The following is a 14,667-nucleotide window of genomic DNA, read 5'->3' on the forward strand; positions in this document are numbered from 1 at the left end:
ATTAACGAGGGCATGTGGTTAATGAGAAAACAAGCGGTAAGCACTGCATCACTCCAAAAAGATTTCGGAACATTCATATGATGAAGAAGAGACCGAGTTGTTTCAAGTAGATGTCAATTCTTCCTCTCAACCACCCCATTTTGTTGAGGAGTGTTTGCACAGGATGTCTGATGCATAATGCCACATTGTTCCAAATAATGTTGAAATGAAGTAAGGAAATACTCCTTGCCATTGTCTGCACGGAGAATTTTAATTGAAACACCAAATTGTGTACGTACTTCAGCATGAAACTTTTAGAAAATGGAAAATAATTTACTCCTTTCTTTCATTAAATAAATCCATGTCATTCTTGAACAATCATCAACAAAAATAACAAAATATATGTAACCATTATAGGACTCAATTCTAATTAGACCCAAATATCTTAATGAACCAAAGCAAAAGGACTCAACATGCGACTATCAACTGTAGGACTGAAGGAAATCCAATGGTGTTTCCCATATTGACACGACTCATACTGCAAAAAAGACAAACGACTCAATGACAGAACAAGTAGATTGAGAGATTTAAGAGATGGATGACTAAGTCTACAGTGCCACTAGAGAGGAGTCAAAGAAGTTTGAAGTGCAATTGTAGAACCACCACCGTCAAGGTAATACAATCCACCAACTTCATACCCTCCACCAATCTTCCTCCCCATCTTGAGATCCTGAAAAACACAAGAGGAAGGGTAAAAAGTGATAGAACAATTGAGACACTTGGTTAGTTTACTAATAGGCATAAGATTAAAAGGAAATTTCGGTACATATAAAACAAAAGACAAAGAAAGAGAAGTAGTGTCAACATTACCGACACCATAAATGGGGGAAGTAGAACCATTGGCTAGGGTAACATTATGTGACGTGGAGGTCTGAGGCAAAGAGGAAAACACACCTAGAGTCCCAGTCATGTGATCAGAGGCTCTAGAGTCAATTATCCAAGGGGAAGGTTTTGATGTCAGACAAGCCATACCTAAATGAGCAAGGGTGGCAGTGTTCTGATGTGAAGTAGCCTGAAGGAATCTCTCATACGTTTTTTTATAGGAAATGGTAACTTTCATTAGATAAAACCATAAGAAACAACTATCACCTACCAAAGTAAAAGGTGACCCCTAAATAACAAAAATCTTACAACACTGCACAAAACAAAAACTCCCAATTCACCCCTTGGAATACTCATCATCTCCTTCCCAGAAGTAGTTGTAGCTGTAGAAGGTGTTGGATCAACTGGCTACTTATCACAGACTTCACTGCCACCAATAGCTGCATGATGAGCCCACGTGGAGGGTGGCCCATGTAGATCATAACAGAAGTTAATCGTGTGTCCGTCTCTTCCACAGTGTGCACATTTCACAATAGTACTTCCTCTTCCTCTACCATGGCCTCCCCCTGAATCACAACCTCCACCAGTACCATTACTACGACCAAACATAGGGTTGCCACAGCCCCCTCGAACTACACGACCACCTCCTCTGTTTACATAAGCTCCTCCTCGTGTTCCAAAGTGTGCTTATCTATGTGGGACCAAGAGAAATCCTACGGAGACGAGCAAACACTTCCTCTAGAGTGGGGAGAGCACATCCACCTAACATTTGTGCTCTGGTAGGTTCATACTCTGATTTCAGCCCCACTAAGAACCGGATAACATTAAGTTGCTCCCTTTGTTGTTGCTGAATTTTGACGATTTCTCAAACTGGAGTTAAGGGGTGGTAGACATTAAGTTCATTCTGAAGATTTCTCAAACTAGCAGAATATTCTTCAAGGGTTTGATTTCCCTGGTGCAAACTGAAGTACTCCTGATAAAGTTGATAAACTCTCGTAGTGTTGTCTTGTCCAGAATAGATGCTCCCATATTTCCTTTGTTGTGTCAAAGAACATGAAGTTAACACTGATTTTAGGTTCCATACTGTTCCACAACCACATCATGATTTGAGCATCCCCCTACTCCCAATCACTGAAACCCGGAGATTCAACTGTAGGTTTCTCCTCCCACACATATTTTACTTTCTTCTTAGCCTTAAGAAACACTTCCACCAACTTATCCCATGGCATATAGTTTTCACCGTTGAGTTTGATGGATGTCATCTGCACACTTAAAAATCAGAGGAAATCATCTCATTCGATTTCTGGTCACCACTAACATCTCCCATTGACGCCATTTCAATCTACGAAACTGGTTCTGCCCATCCAAAAAAAAAAAACTTTATCAGTCCCAAACACTTCAACTATTGTTCTTTGAGTACTACACCAACACTCACTACCGTACAGCATCTCCTCAACCAATCACCACGATACTGCCCGAGCACACACTCGGCCACTTCTGTTAACATACGATTTCATAACAACCATAAAAAAATCCCTCTTGAAACTGCTCAATAGAGGATTCAGACCACCACAACTACAACCACGCGACCACTAAGGCCGTTAGGCCCATCACACATGGTGACAGCAGTCCAGAAATCTGCTACAGGGCTGCCGCACTCCCCTTTCACCTGTAACTAGGCCACCGTAACCCTAGGAACACCTGAATAAGTTGCTGCAGACCTCTACGAATTGTCGCAGCCTTCTCCCACACTTACTCCAGATTGCGCAGACCAGAAAAAAATAAATAAAAGAAAGAGGGAAGAGGATCTGATCAAATGAAGCTGTAGCCTCTTTCTCCGTTTAGCGATGCTCTGATACCATGTGAAAATAGATCTGTCGAACTAATTTCAGAGATAGAGAAGAGAGAAAGAGAGAAGGAGAGAAAGAAGAGAGGAGAAAGAGGTGTCGAACTGAAAAGTCTAAAAGACTCTCCCAACCGACTATATATATATATATATATATATATATACATCAAAAACAAAGTACAAAGTCAAATGTGCCCCTACTTAAGTATGGGACATGTAACTAATGTAATACTTAAATAGATGATGAAAAGACTGAAATACCCTTCCTTAACTGACTCTAACAGAGTCTAAAGTGGCATTTTTACAAAGTTCAAGGATTGCCAAAGCCAAAAATCCATCCAATCTATCAAATGTGAAAGCATTATAGAACTTTTCCATCGAGTAAGAGCAAATTTCCCATTCCATATTGTTAACTCAAATGTGTGAGGCTACACTTGTAACACAGCTGAGCATGGATATAGATATTTCATTAGCTTTATTGATAATTATTCTAGGTATACCATGGTATGGCCGATGCATTGGCTAAACAAGGGGTTAGCAAGGATCAATTGTATTGGGCTATTTTGTAATTTATAATATGTATCTTTATGGGAGATTTCCCCCTATCAGGATTCCTTGAGTTGTATGTTATTTCTCATAATTTAAATAAAATTTCATTAATATTTATCAAAAAAAATTCCAAGTATACCAAAAAGAATGAGGCCAGACACCCCAAAGATTTTCGGCCAATTAGCCTGGTGACAAGCATTTACAAGATTTTGGCAAAAGTGCTCTCTAGGAGGATCAAAGTTGTTCTCCCCTCTCTCGTTAGCCAAGCACAAGGAGCCTTTATTCAGGACAGACAAATTATAGATCAGATCCTTATTGCAAACGAGAGTGTGGAAGAGATAAGGAGATCGGGCAGGAAAGGATTTGTTTGCAAACTGGACTTGGAGAAAGCCTATGACTTAGTGGATTGGAATTTCCTGCTGGAGATGTTGAGAAGACATGGTTTGGGGGATAAATGGTGTAAGTGGATAAGAGGTTGCTTACACTCTTGTCGTTATTCAGTGCTGGTGAATGGGATGGTTAAGGACTTTTTTCCAGCTAATAGAGGCTTAAGACAAGGGGATCCATTCTCCCCTTTCCTCTTTACACTTGTTGCTGATGTTTTTAGTAGGATGATTTCCAAAGCAGATGAGGAGGGCCAAATAAAGGGATGGAGAATAGGGAGCAGAGGCATTCCAGTAACTCACCTTCAGTTTGCTGATGATATTGTTATTTTTTGTGAAGGGAATGAGTGAAGCAAAGTGGAGAACCTTAAGATCTTAATAAGTACCTTTGAGAGGGTCTCCAACTTGAAGGTAAATCTTGATAAAAGTTGTGTAGCTGGAGTAAACTTGGAGAATAGGGAGATTGAATCCATTGCACAATGCTTAGGTTGTAATATTTCTTCCTGGCCTTTGACATACTTAGGACTACCCTTAGGAGCCAACCCTAAAGAAAGTAATTTTTGGGCCCCTATTGTGGAGAAATTTGATAAGTGCTTGGCGGCTTGGAAAAAGAATTACATTTCAATAGGGGGTAGGCTGACCTTAATTAAGGCTACACTTGCCAACCTTCCAACCTACTTCCTTTCTGTGTTCAGGATTCCTCTAAGGGAGGCTAAGAAACTGGAGAAGAGAATGAGGGACTTTCTATGGGAACCAGGAGAGGTGAAAAATGATCACTTTGATCAGATGGGAGATAGTTAATAAACCAAAGGAAGAAGGGGGTTTAGGGATAGGGAACATAGTGTTGAAGAATGTAGCTCTTCTAGGGAAGTGGCTATGGAGATGGCCCCGAGGGAGAGAGAGATGGCATGAGGTGGTGGCAAGCATTCATGGTTGTGTAGGAAATGGTTGGGATTCCAGGATATCTCGTTGAACTACCCTTACTACACCTTGGAAGGCTATACATGGTATTCTCCCTTGCTTCCTCAGATTCATCAGGTTTGATGCTTGTTCTGGTAATGCTATTCTTTTCTGGGAGGATATTTGGGTGGGTACTCAACCCCTCAAGGATTGTTTCCCTTCGCTCTATTCCATTTCCCTTTACAAACATGAGCCAATTGCAACTTTTCTCCCGAGCCCGTTAAACCCCTTATCTTTAAATTGGGACTTTGGATTTCGAAGAGGGTCAAGGGATGGTGAGTCGAACTGTGTTATTGAGCTAATGCATTTACTAGAATCCATTTGCTTGGACCCCACTTCTTCTGATCAACGGATTTGGACTCCTCTTCCAAAAGGTACTTTTACTTGCTCTTCCTTTCTAAAATCCCTCGGTTCTAACCTCTCTTCCCAAGGATTCCCTGTCAATGAAGTCTGGGCGCGACCTATTCCCCCAAAATTTGTTGTATTCTGCTGGGAAGTCTTCTATGGGAAGACCAATACTTTGGAAAACTTACAGAAAAAGAGACCCTCGCTTTTGTCTTTCCCCAAAATGGTGCTCCTTGTGTAAGGCCGAGAATGAGGACTGTGTCCATTTGCTGATCTCCTGTTCCTTTGCTACAGCTATATGGAGGTGGAGACTTTGTCTATTTGGAGGTAGGTGGTCTCTGCCTTCTGATTTAAGCTTGTTATTCAACCCATCTGTCTTTGTTTGGCACACTAGAAGAGGTAAGGTCATGTGGAGATGTGTTAGGGCAGCCACTCTGTGGACTCTTTGGGAGGAAAGGAATGCAAGAATTTTTTTAGAGAAGGAAAGAGGGTTAGATGAAATGAAGGATTGTATACTAACAAGAGCAATCCTTTGGCTGAAAACTGTGGATATCTTTGATGACTTCTCCTTTGATGATTTGTGGAGAAATTGGCTAGTAATAGCCAACGCTTCAACAAAGAAGGATAGAATTCTGTCAGAATGGGTTCCGCCTTTGAAAAGTGTCATTAAGCTGAACTTTGATGGAAGCAGCCAAGGCAATCCCAGGCCTTCAGGTATAGGGGGTATCCTGAGAAATAAGGACAACAACATAATTTCCCTATTCTCAAGACCGGTGGGAGTGGGGGATTCCACAAGGGCAGAAATACTTGCTGCAGTACAAGGAATTCAGATCGCCAACCAGCTTGGGGTGGAGCATCTCCTAGTTGAAGGGGACTCTCAGGTGGTAACCAGGTGGCTCCTAAACTTGGATACCACCATTTGGGGCTACAAAGATCTCATCAAAAAAGTAAAGTGGTTAACCAGCAATATGAGAGTTGAGGTAAAATGGGTTAGTAGGTCTGCTAATTCTTTGGCTGATGCTCTAGCCAAACAGGGGGTATATAGGGAAGATCTTTTTTGTGCTTCTATGTAAGTTATTATTAATTCGGAAATTTGTACTTAACTAGCCTGGAGAGGTTGCAACTCGTACCTTTCCATGAGGACATTGTACTATTTTATTGCTGATTTGTAAAATCATTTCAATTATCAAAAAAAAAATCCAAGTATATCTAGATATATTTACTTCATCCCAAAAAAGTTCCACAATTAATATAAGAATTTCATCACATGGTGTACATGCAACCATTGTTCTAAAAATCACAATCATATTGCAAATCACAAAGAAAGTTGAATCATATCGACATATTGTAAATTATAAGGTTATTTATATTCTTTACTAACTTGTCAAAAAATTAAATATAGATATACTGAAAAGCTAAATGTATATAGTAAAGTGATTTTACCTTATTTTTAGTCAATATCTACCATATATGGACTCAAAATAATAGAATTTACCACTTGTACAAGGTTCAAAATAGCGAAACGGCAGTATGGGTGTATCGGTACTTTGAACCTAACACATGTTTTTTTTTCTTTTTCAAATTTTGGGAGGGGGTCATAATAATATAAAAAAAAATGTTTAAAACGAATGTTTTCTGAAAATCCTTAAAAGCAACATACCGGTTGATATGGTCCAATACGTTGTGAAATTGTACAATAGAAGCATAAGATTATATAATCAAGTTTGACTTTAAAGTAAAACAAATCTACATACAATAGCTCTTTAACCTACATATTTGGTCTTAAATAACATAAACAAATACTGGTAGAGCTTTAGAACAAGTCTCTCTTGACAAAACTAAATATAAACAAAAAAATTACAAGGTGGAGAACTAATTCTTAAACCTTAATTGAATTTATTTGAATCACAGTGAATTGCAAGAATTGTATAAATCGTAAGATTTATGGTTCAAATCGAAGGATTAAGATTTTTGCAGAAAAGGATTTAAACATAAGATTTGAATTGAAACCCATGGGATTCATGATTCAAATCATGAATCGTATTGTAAATCATAAGATTTTGACAACATTGATGCAACATCATGTTGAGATTCAAATTTTCCAATCAAACAATGTAAAAGAACATTTTACTAGAAACCTGACTCAGGATTTTGCTAATAGCGGGGCTCTACATCAAAGTTCTTGCCCTAGACACCTTAACAAAATAGTGTCACTGAGAGAAAGAACCAACATTTATTGGAGGTGGCTTGTAACATAATGATATAGACGAATGTGCCAAAGAAGTTTTTGGGATATGCAATTCCTACTACAGCCTACTTGATTAGTTGTTTGTCTACAAGAATTCTGGATTTTAGGGCCCCAATATCAACTATTTTTTCAAGTATCCTCTCTTTTCTATTCCTCTTTGTACCTTTGGATGTAAGTGTTTTTGTTCATGACTAGTGGAAAACTTGATGCCAAGTTTATTCGTAGTATTTTCTTTGGTTATTGTTCTTCTCAAATGGGGTTTAAGTGTTATGATCCTATGTCCTAGAAGTCATATATCTCTATGAATGTGTCTTTCTTTGAATCTCAGTCATTCTTCCTTGCCTCTCCTCAAGGGGAGATGTGTAATAGTAATGAGAGGTAATTCAGCTTCCCTTGCCCATTCTCATCTCTCATCCTCAGCCTCTTTGGGCTTATTCTCATTGTTAGAAGGACCAGCTCATACCTCAAGATATGAAACAACCAGAAATCATGCAATCTGCACCAATAAACCCTAGGACGCAAGGTTCAAAATTACTTCGTCACGTATAGGCCTGTGTCGGTGGGTCACCGATACATGAAATATAATGAGTTTCGGGGTAAGACCTGTTTCAGGGGGTAACCAGGCCTTTAACCAACCCCCTGAACATATTTTGAACAAAAAAACTAAAAAAAAAAATTATAAAAGAGTGTTAATACAAAGTCCGGTACACCCAATTTGGTGTATCGGACTGTATCGAAACTTTGAACCTTGCTAGGAGGCAAACCTGAAAAATAGTTCCTCCGGTCGAGGTGTTGCTTATTCCTTTCTTTATTCCACCCTTGACAATCTTGGCATGCCGATTGTTGTCCATAGGGGTGTTAGATCTTGTACTACTAAACATCCAATTGCTAACTATACCTGTAATTATTAGTCCCCTTCTTATCATGCCTAGACTTGTTCATGGGCCGGGTCGGGCTTTTACTGTGTATTAACAAATTTTTCTAAGGCCCAAGCCCGAGCCTAGCTCGATCATCGGACCTACAACTTGGGCCTGAGCCTGGCTCTCATAAAAAGCCCGAAGCCCGAGCCTGGGCCCGGGCCCGAAATTTAGCCTATACTATTACTATTATTAATGTTGAAGCGGTTGAATAGAGAGAGAGATTGAAATTATAAAGAAAAGAATAAAAAATATATATATATTAAATTATAAATATTATATTTTTTATATATTTTATATAATATATAAAATACATATTATATATTTTATAAAATACATAATACTAAGTCGGGCCGGGCTTTTTTGACAAATCCTGAGCCCAGCCCGAAACACAGTCGGGCTTACTGTGTTAGGCCTGAGGTCAGGCCCGCGGGCCTAATTATATGACCAAGCCCGACCGGGGTGCGGGCCGGGCCGTCGGGCTACCCGACCCATGAACAGGTCTAATCATGCCTATATTTCTACTACCTTTAATGTTTCCCTTCCTAAAAACGTTGCAGAGACTCTAAGGTTACCTAAGTGGACCAATACCACACTAAAGAAATCAATGCCCTACTCAATAATAACACATGGGAACTAGTAGGTCTTCCTGAAGTAAAGAAGCCTATAATGTGCAAATGGGTCTTCTATATGAAGTACCATGGTTGATGGGTTTATAGAGAGGTACAAAGCTATGTTGGTAGCTAAAGGGTGTACCCAAATGTATGGTGTTGATTATACAAAGACACTTACAACAGTAGCAAAGATCAACTCTATGTATACTCTTGTCTTTGGTTGCAAATCTAGGATGACATCTTCATCAACTTGAGATTAAAAAAATGCTTTTCTAAATGGAGATATGGAAGAAGTGTATATGGTACAACCCCCTGGTTTTCATATAAAAGGTAACGAGGAGGTTTGTCGTTTGAAACTAGAAATATGAAATAAGGAGCACATTTCAATTTGAGGTGAAAGATTTAGGTCCCCTTAAATATTTCCTTGGAATAGAAGTTGCCAAATCTAACAAAGGTATCTTAATTTCACAAAGGAAATATTTTTTATATTGGTAGCAGAAAAAATTTATTGATTTCCTTAAAAAATGTTATGTACAAAGTGTGTCCTAGATCTTCTTCAGCTGCAAGCTAGGGTGCAAACCAACTGACACACCTATAGAGCCAAATCTTAGGCTTGGAAATTGTGGTGACCAGACTATTTCTGATATATCAAGCAGTTCCAGAAGTTGGTGGAAGACGATGGATTTTCTCAGTCAATATATGAATGCTCCCAAGGCTACTCATTTTACTGTTGTTAAGAGAGTTCTCAAGTACCTAAAAAACGTCTAGGTAGAGGTATTTTGTTTGGTATACATGGTCACTAAGGGTTGAAATGTCTACAAATGCTAATTGGGCTGGTTCAGTTGATGATTGAAGGTCTACCATTAGCTATTGTACCTTTGTTGGAGGTAACTTGGTAACATGACAAAGCAAGAAATAAGTGGTAGTTGCTAGATCCAAGGTTCAAAATATCAATACGTATCAACCCGTATCGGGAGCTTCCCGATACGCCCCTACAGAGGGTGTATCGGGATTTTGACCGGTTCAGGGGAGGACGAGCCTTAAACTGACCCCTCTGAACCGGATTTGAAAAAAAAAAAAAAACTACGGATACTGCCCGATACGCCTCTACCGGCATATCAGGCGTATCGATATTTTGAACCTTGGCTAGATCAAGTGTCAAAATGGAGTATCATGCCTTGGCAAATGGTGTTGCAAAGATTTCATAGGTGAAAAATGTTCTTAAGTCAGGCTTTCTAGTAAGCAGCCCTAGGCCCCTCTACTGCAACAGAAAGGTGGCTATCAAGTATTAACATAGCACATAATGCCGTTCAACATGACAGGAAGTCAAGACTAAGCACATCAATGTAGATAAGCATTTCATTAGAAAAAAATTGGAGACTCCTCCTTCCAACTGGTCCACTTCCTCTTAAGGAGGCTTACTCCTCCTTGTACTCAGGAGGCTTATGCCTCTTATGTTCTGAACTACACCTCACGCCACCAAGTAGTGGAACGCCTTGTGTCACACCTCCATGTTTTAAAACATTGTCTTGACCAACTTAAAAGAATTTTACAATAACCTTCCACACCAAGATTGACCATACCTGCCTTGAAACCAGTTTTAGGCCTTGCAAAAGGGCTAGGATTTCTGCTTTTAGAGAGTTGTTATACCCAATACATCCAGACTAGCTGAGAAGAATATGACCACAGTTATTTCTTATTATTCCACAAATATCTACTTTATATATCATATATTTTAATCTTCTACACTTTTTCCATAAAATTGATAAGAGCTTTGCAATCCTTTTTATCATTACTTTTCAAGGGGAAAAATAAGAAGCAAGAATTTGATAGAGCCAATGGCTTTTTTCTCAAGCCCCAAGATATGCCTTGAATGCATGTTCTACCACTTGAATTCAACTAAGGGCTTTCTCTAATGCTTAAGGATCCCTACCTCTCGTAGCTTTTAGAAGACTGTTAAAGGCATTTAGCATGTTGGCTAGGTTATCTAAAACCTACATATGTTCAGCATAGCTGCATGGCACCATGGTCCTAGAAACTGCATGTCGATGCAAATGAGCATGAATATGGAATAAATATCAGATGTCTTTTTTCCAGAGTAATCAGAAAATATTACTTACCTTTATGTCAGGATTTTTTTCTTTCAGAAATCGACCAACCCCAGAGATAGTTCCACCTGTCCCAATCCCTGCAACGAATATGTCCACCTTACCACTTGTGTCTTCCCAGATCTCTGGACCAGTTGTCTCATAGTGAATCTGCATAAAGAATATAAGAATAGGTCAAAGCTTGTAAAATTGAAGGGGAAAAGCCTATCCAATTTGATCCAGGCATAGAGCACCATGCAACCAAATCAGGACATAAATTCATGCTTCCATCCACATGATCTCTCAGATGGCATGTTATCCTTGTTGGATGGGTCTTGACTCTTAATCCCAGAACCATCCAATTTATAGATAACACTTTCTAGGTGCATACTCCAGATGATGGTGTCAAATCATATATCTTTAGGTAGGACAACCTCTTATCTCCCTGACTTGCATATTTCTCTTTTGGTAATTTCTTCATTGACCACAAGGTTGCAAGAGAAAGCAATTTCTGAATATCAGAGTTAACCCAATAATAAACACTCTGACTATTTATAGGCAAAATGGAAAGGAAGAAGTTTAATAGACCTAACCGCATACTTTTGGATTTGCAGGATTGTCAAATTGTTGAAGCATGTATGCATTGGGTATGCTCTTCAAAATCTCTTCAGCCTTTTGAACTGCTCCCTTCATGCCCTTGGTTGGGTCAGTGAGAACCAGCTCCGCACCAAATGCCTTCAAGAGGACTCGTCTTTCCAGGCTCATTGATGCAGGCATTGTCAAAATGAGTTTATACCCTTTTGCAGCAGCAATAAATGCAAGACCAATGCCCGTATTTCCACTTGTAGGTTCCACCAGAATGCTCTAGTAAAAGAAAAGGAAAGCATAAATTCAGAAAGAAAAAGATAAGTAATGAAATCAACTAAGACAAATTATATCAATGTGGTAGGTAACTAGGTACACCAGATTGGAAGTTATGGATGCAATTTCCATTCATTCATTTATTTGATGTTCAATTTTGGACAACAGTTGTGCATAGCTTTTCCTATCATTCAACTTACTAGGAAATGTGCCCCATATTACCTAGTTGGTAAACCTTTCACAGTTCATGCTCCATAATGCATGGTTCACTGTATAATAATGCTATTTTTGGCTGAGAAACTTTAATTCTTTCCTTTGAATTATGAAAACAAACATCAGCAACTACACTTTTTCCATGGTTTCCCTTTTTCTATACATACCATACTATTGTTATTTTAATTCACTTTTATAAAGGTAAAAGCTTTTACTTTCCTTTCTTTGTAAAATACCCCCTATCCACCATGTAAAAGAAAAGAGTGATGCATCACAGATTCACAATTAGCAAATTGGCTCATGGATGAAGCAAATAAACTATTCTGCAAATTGCAGAATGAGTCATTTTGCAATTTATTAGGTCTGAAAAGCCAGGTTTTCTATGCTTACAACCATTCAGACTGGGACTAATAGGGAAGATGGAGATAGAATTCCACAGAGAGAGAGAGAGAAAAAGAGAACTGTATCTGAGAATGCAGAAATAATTCCAAAAAGAGCCATGTTTCCAAGAATGCAGAACCAATTTTCTGGAAATTATCAGCTGTGGAAGAAGCAAAGTTGTAACTTCAAAAACAATACAAATGACATTGCCAGGAAATCTTTAAGTGACTCAGTTATAACCAGGGCAATGGTATAATCTCAAAGAACCCCCACCCCACCCTTCCCTTCTACAAGAAAAGGAACAAACAGAAGTATGAAATAAAATGACACAAATAGAAAAATTACTAAAACAGGTTTTAGGAGGAAAAACTCTGAACTACACAACTCCTTCCCTTTAAAAAATATTTAAACATCCATAGCGCTTTGCCTCTATTGCAATATTGCATCAATATGATCAATATGAATATACAGTAGTATGGTTGATGACATGGACCATGAACATCCATGAAGTAGCTTTCCCAGTAATGATCAAGCAGATCAGCAAAACCACATAAAAAAAAAAAACCATTATTTGGCCCCAGCTACTTGGGCTCTTGGGAGGAGTGGACTGCTTATTACAGACCTAGCCTTTGGTAATTTTTGCATAAAGTAGCCACTCTCAGATTTGAACCTGTGTTCACATTAATCAGCCCAAGCTTTTACCATTGCACCAAGCTATGGCCCCTTAAAATTTGCAGTTTACATTAGTTATGCATCTATCAGATAGAAAATAGTAATACTTCGCAAGCCATGAGGTTCTCAACAAGATAGATGGGGCATGGTGTAGTAATGGAACCTGGAAAGTATAGTAAATGTCCATAACAGTTAAATCTATCATTTGTCTACCTTTCCGGGTGTTATAACTCCCTTCTGTTCAGCATCAGCAATCATACTGTAACCTATCCTGAAATGAAAAGCCATTAAAAAATCAGAAAGTCAACTAGATGAATATGTAGATGATTAGAAATGAAAAATAAGGAAAGAAAAACAAAAAGAATAAAAGAAAGAAATCTCACCTATCCTTGACACTGCAGCATGGCTCCATTATTTCAAGTTTGGCAGCAATGTTGGCAACACAACCTTTTACAATATTGTTCAGGTAGACCATTGGAGTCTTTCCAATAAGCTTTTACAGAGAGGCCAATGGAACCAAAAGAAGAGAACTTAATTAGTCTTGAGATTTTAACATATCATGCAATGGAAAACAAACTTTGAATATATGTATGAAGTTCAATACTGTTATTTTTTGTTTACAGAAGAGGGGAAAAAAAGAGAAAAATATGAGCTATTTCTGATTCCGTAAGCATTCCATAAGAACCCCCCCATTATGTGAACTGAGCCTTTGAGGTTACGAATATAATTTTCAGTTTTGATGGTTATTCACTGTAAACAATTAGCATACACACGCATATATTTGGTTGTGGATTTCTTGGACCAACAGTAAGAACTTTGAATCGGTTAAAAATTATACACTTAAATTACAAACCTACTTAATCATTCCATCTACATAAACACTTGTTTATGTTATTTGCCTTACCAAATAAACGAAACCCAGATAAGCAGATAACTATAGTAATCACATTACCAGTATATCTCTCCGATACCTATAGAAAATGACAATAGAAAAACTAAAAGGGAAGCAGCTCTAATGTCACAAGTTTCTAAATTTTTATTTTTTCATCGGGAGAGTTTAAACTTTCAAATTTTATTCACTCCCACTAAAAATCCGCAATTAAAACCAGAACCCAGTTCACAATTTCCATAGACAATCCAGACAAGTAGCTCCATTTCCTCACCTGGGTGACATCTTCAGCAATGTTGAGACCTTGAATCTCTGATTGAGGCTTCACAGAAACCGCTTTACAGACAACAGGCGAAGAGATCCTCCTAATCCCAGGAGACTTCCGGAGATTCGAAGCTGTAAAAACCCGAGATTGTTTGAGAAGCCGATTATCTGGACAAGACCCCAATCTCGATCTCGGAATTGACGTTAAATGGTTCGACAGGGAAGCAGCCATTGATGGAGTTCGTTCTGCAAAAAACACCTGCACAACTCAAGCGTCAAGACTACTGTTTCAGAGCTTTAAAGCCTCGCCCCTTATTATATTATCTTTTATTTTTATTTTTATTTAGTTTTTTTAATTTTGGTGGCGATCTGAATCATCTGATCAGACCAATCAGGTGGAAATCCTGCACCCGACCCGGTAAACCTGAAGAATGGTCAAGGGTCAAGGTCAACGGGCCCATGAATATAATTAATTTTCATGTAAATTGCTTCAAGGTCTTCTCATTTCCCAAACAGAAACAATATTCGGACTCTGGAATCTGAATGCTTTCCCGTTTCCAGTTCCATAGACGACCAC

At 38.6% G+C, this 14,667-nt stretch overlaps 1 protein-coding gene across 1 annotated transcript in view; it reads right to left on the bottom strand.

Annotated features, from left to right (window-relative positions):
• LOC104586991 (cysteine synthase-like) overlaps positions 1 to 14,390 on the bottom strand; it is a 33,999-nt gene extending 19,609 nt beyond the window's left edge. The window contains exons 1-5 of the mRNA XM_010244403.3: positions 14,101 to 14,390; positions 13,321 to 13,430; positions 13,151 to 13,208; positions 11,411 to 11,674; positions 10,844 to 10,981 (exon numbers count right to left, since the gene is read on the bottom strand). Of these exons, the coding sequence (XP_010242705.1) occupies positions 10,844 to 10,981; positions 11,411 to 11,674; positions 13,151 to 13,208; positions 13,321 to 13,430; positions 14,101 to 14,322 (792 nt within the window). The 5' untranslated portion in view covers positions 14,323 to 14,390. The remainder of the gene's footprint in view (positions 1 to 10,843; positions 10,982 to 11,410; positions 11,675 to 13,150; positions 13,209 to 13,320; positions 13,431 to 14,100) is intronic.
• Positions 14,391 to 14,667: the final 277 nt, after the last annotated feature.

The sequence above is a fragment of the Nelumbo nucifera genome, chromosome 1 (genome assembly GCF_055504915.1).
Source record: "Nelumbo nucifera cultivar China Antique chromosome 1, China Antique-T2T, whole genome shotgun sequence".
Taxonomy (NCBI): Eukaryota; Viridiplantae; Streptophyta; class Magnoliopsida; order Proteales; family Nelumbonaceae; genus Nelumbo; species Nelumbo nucifera.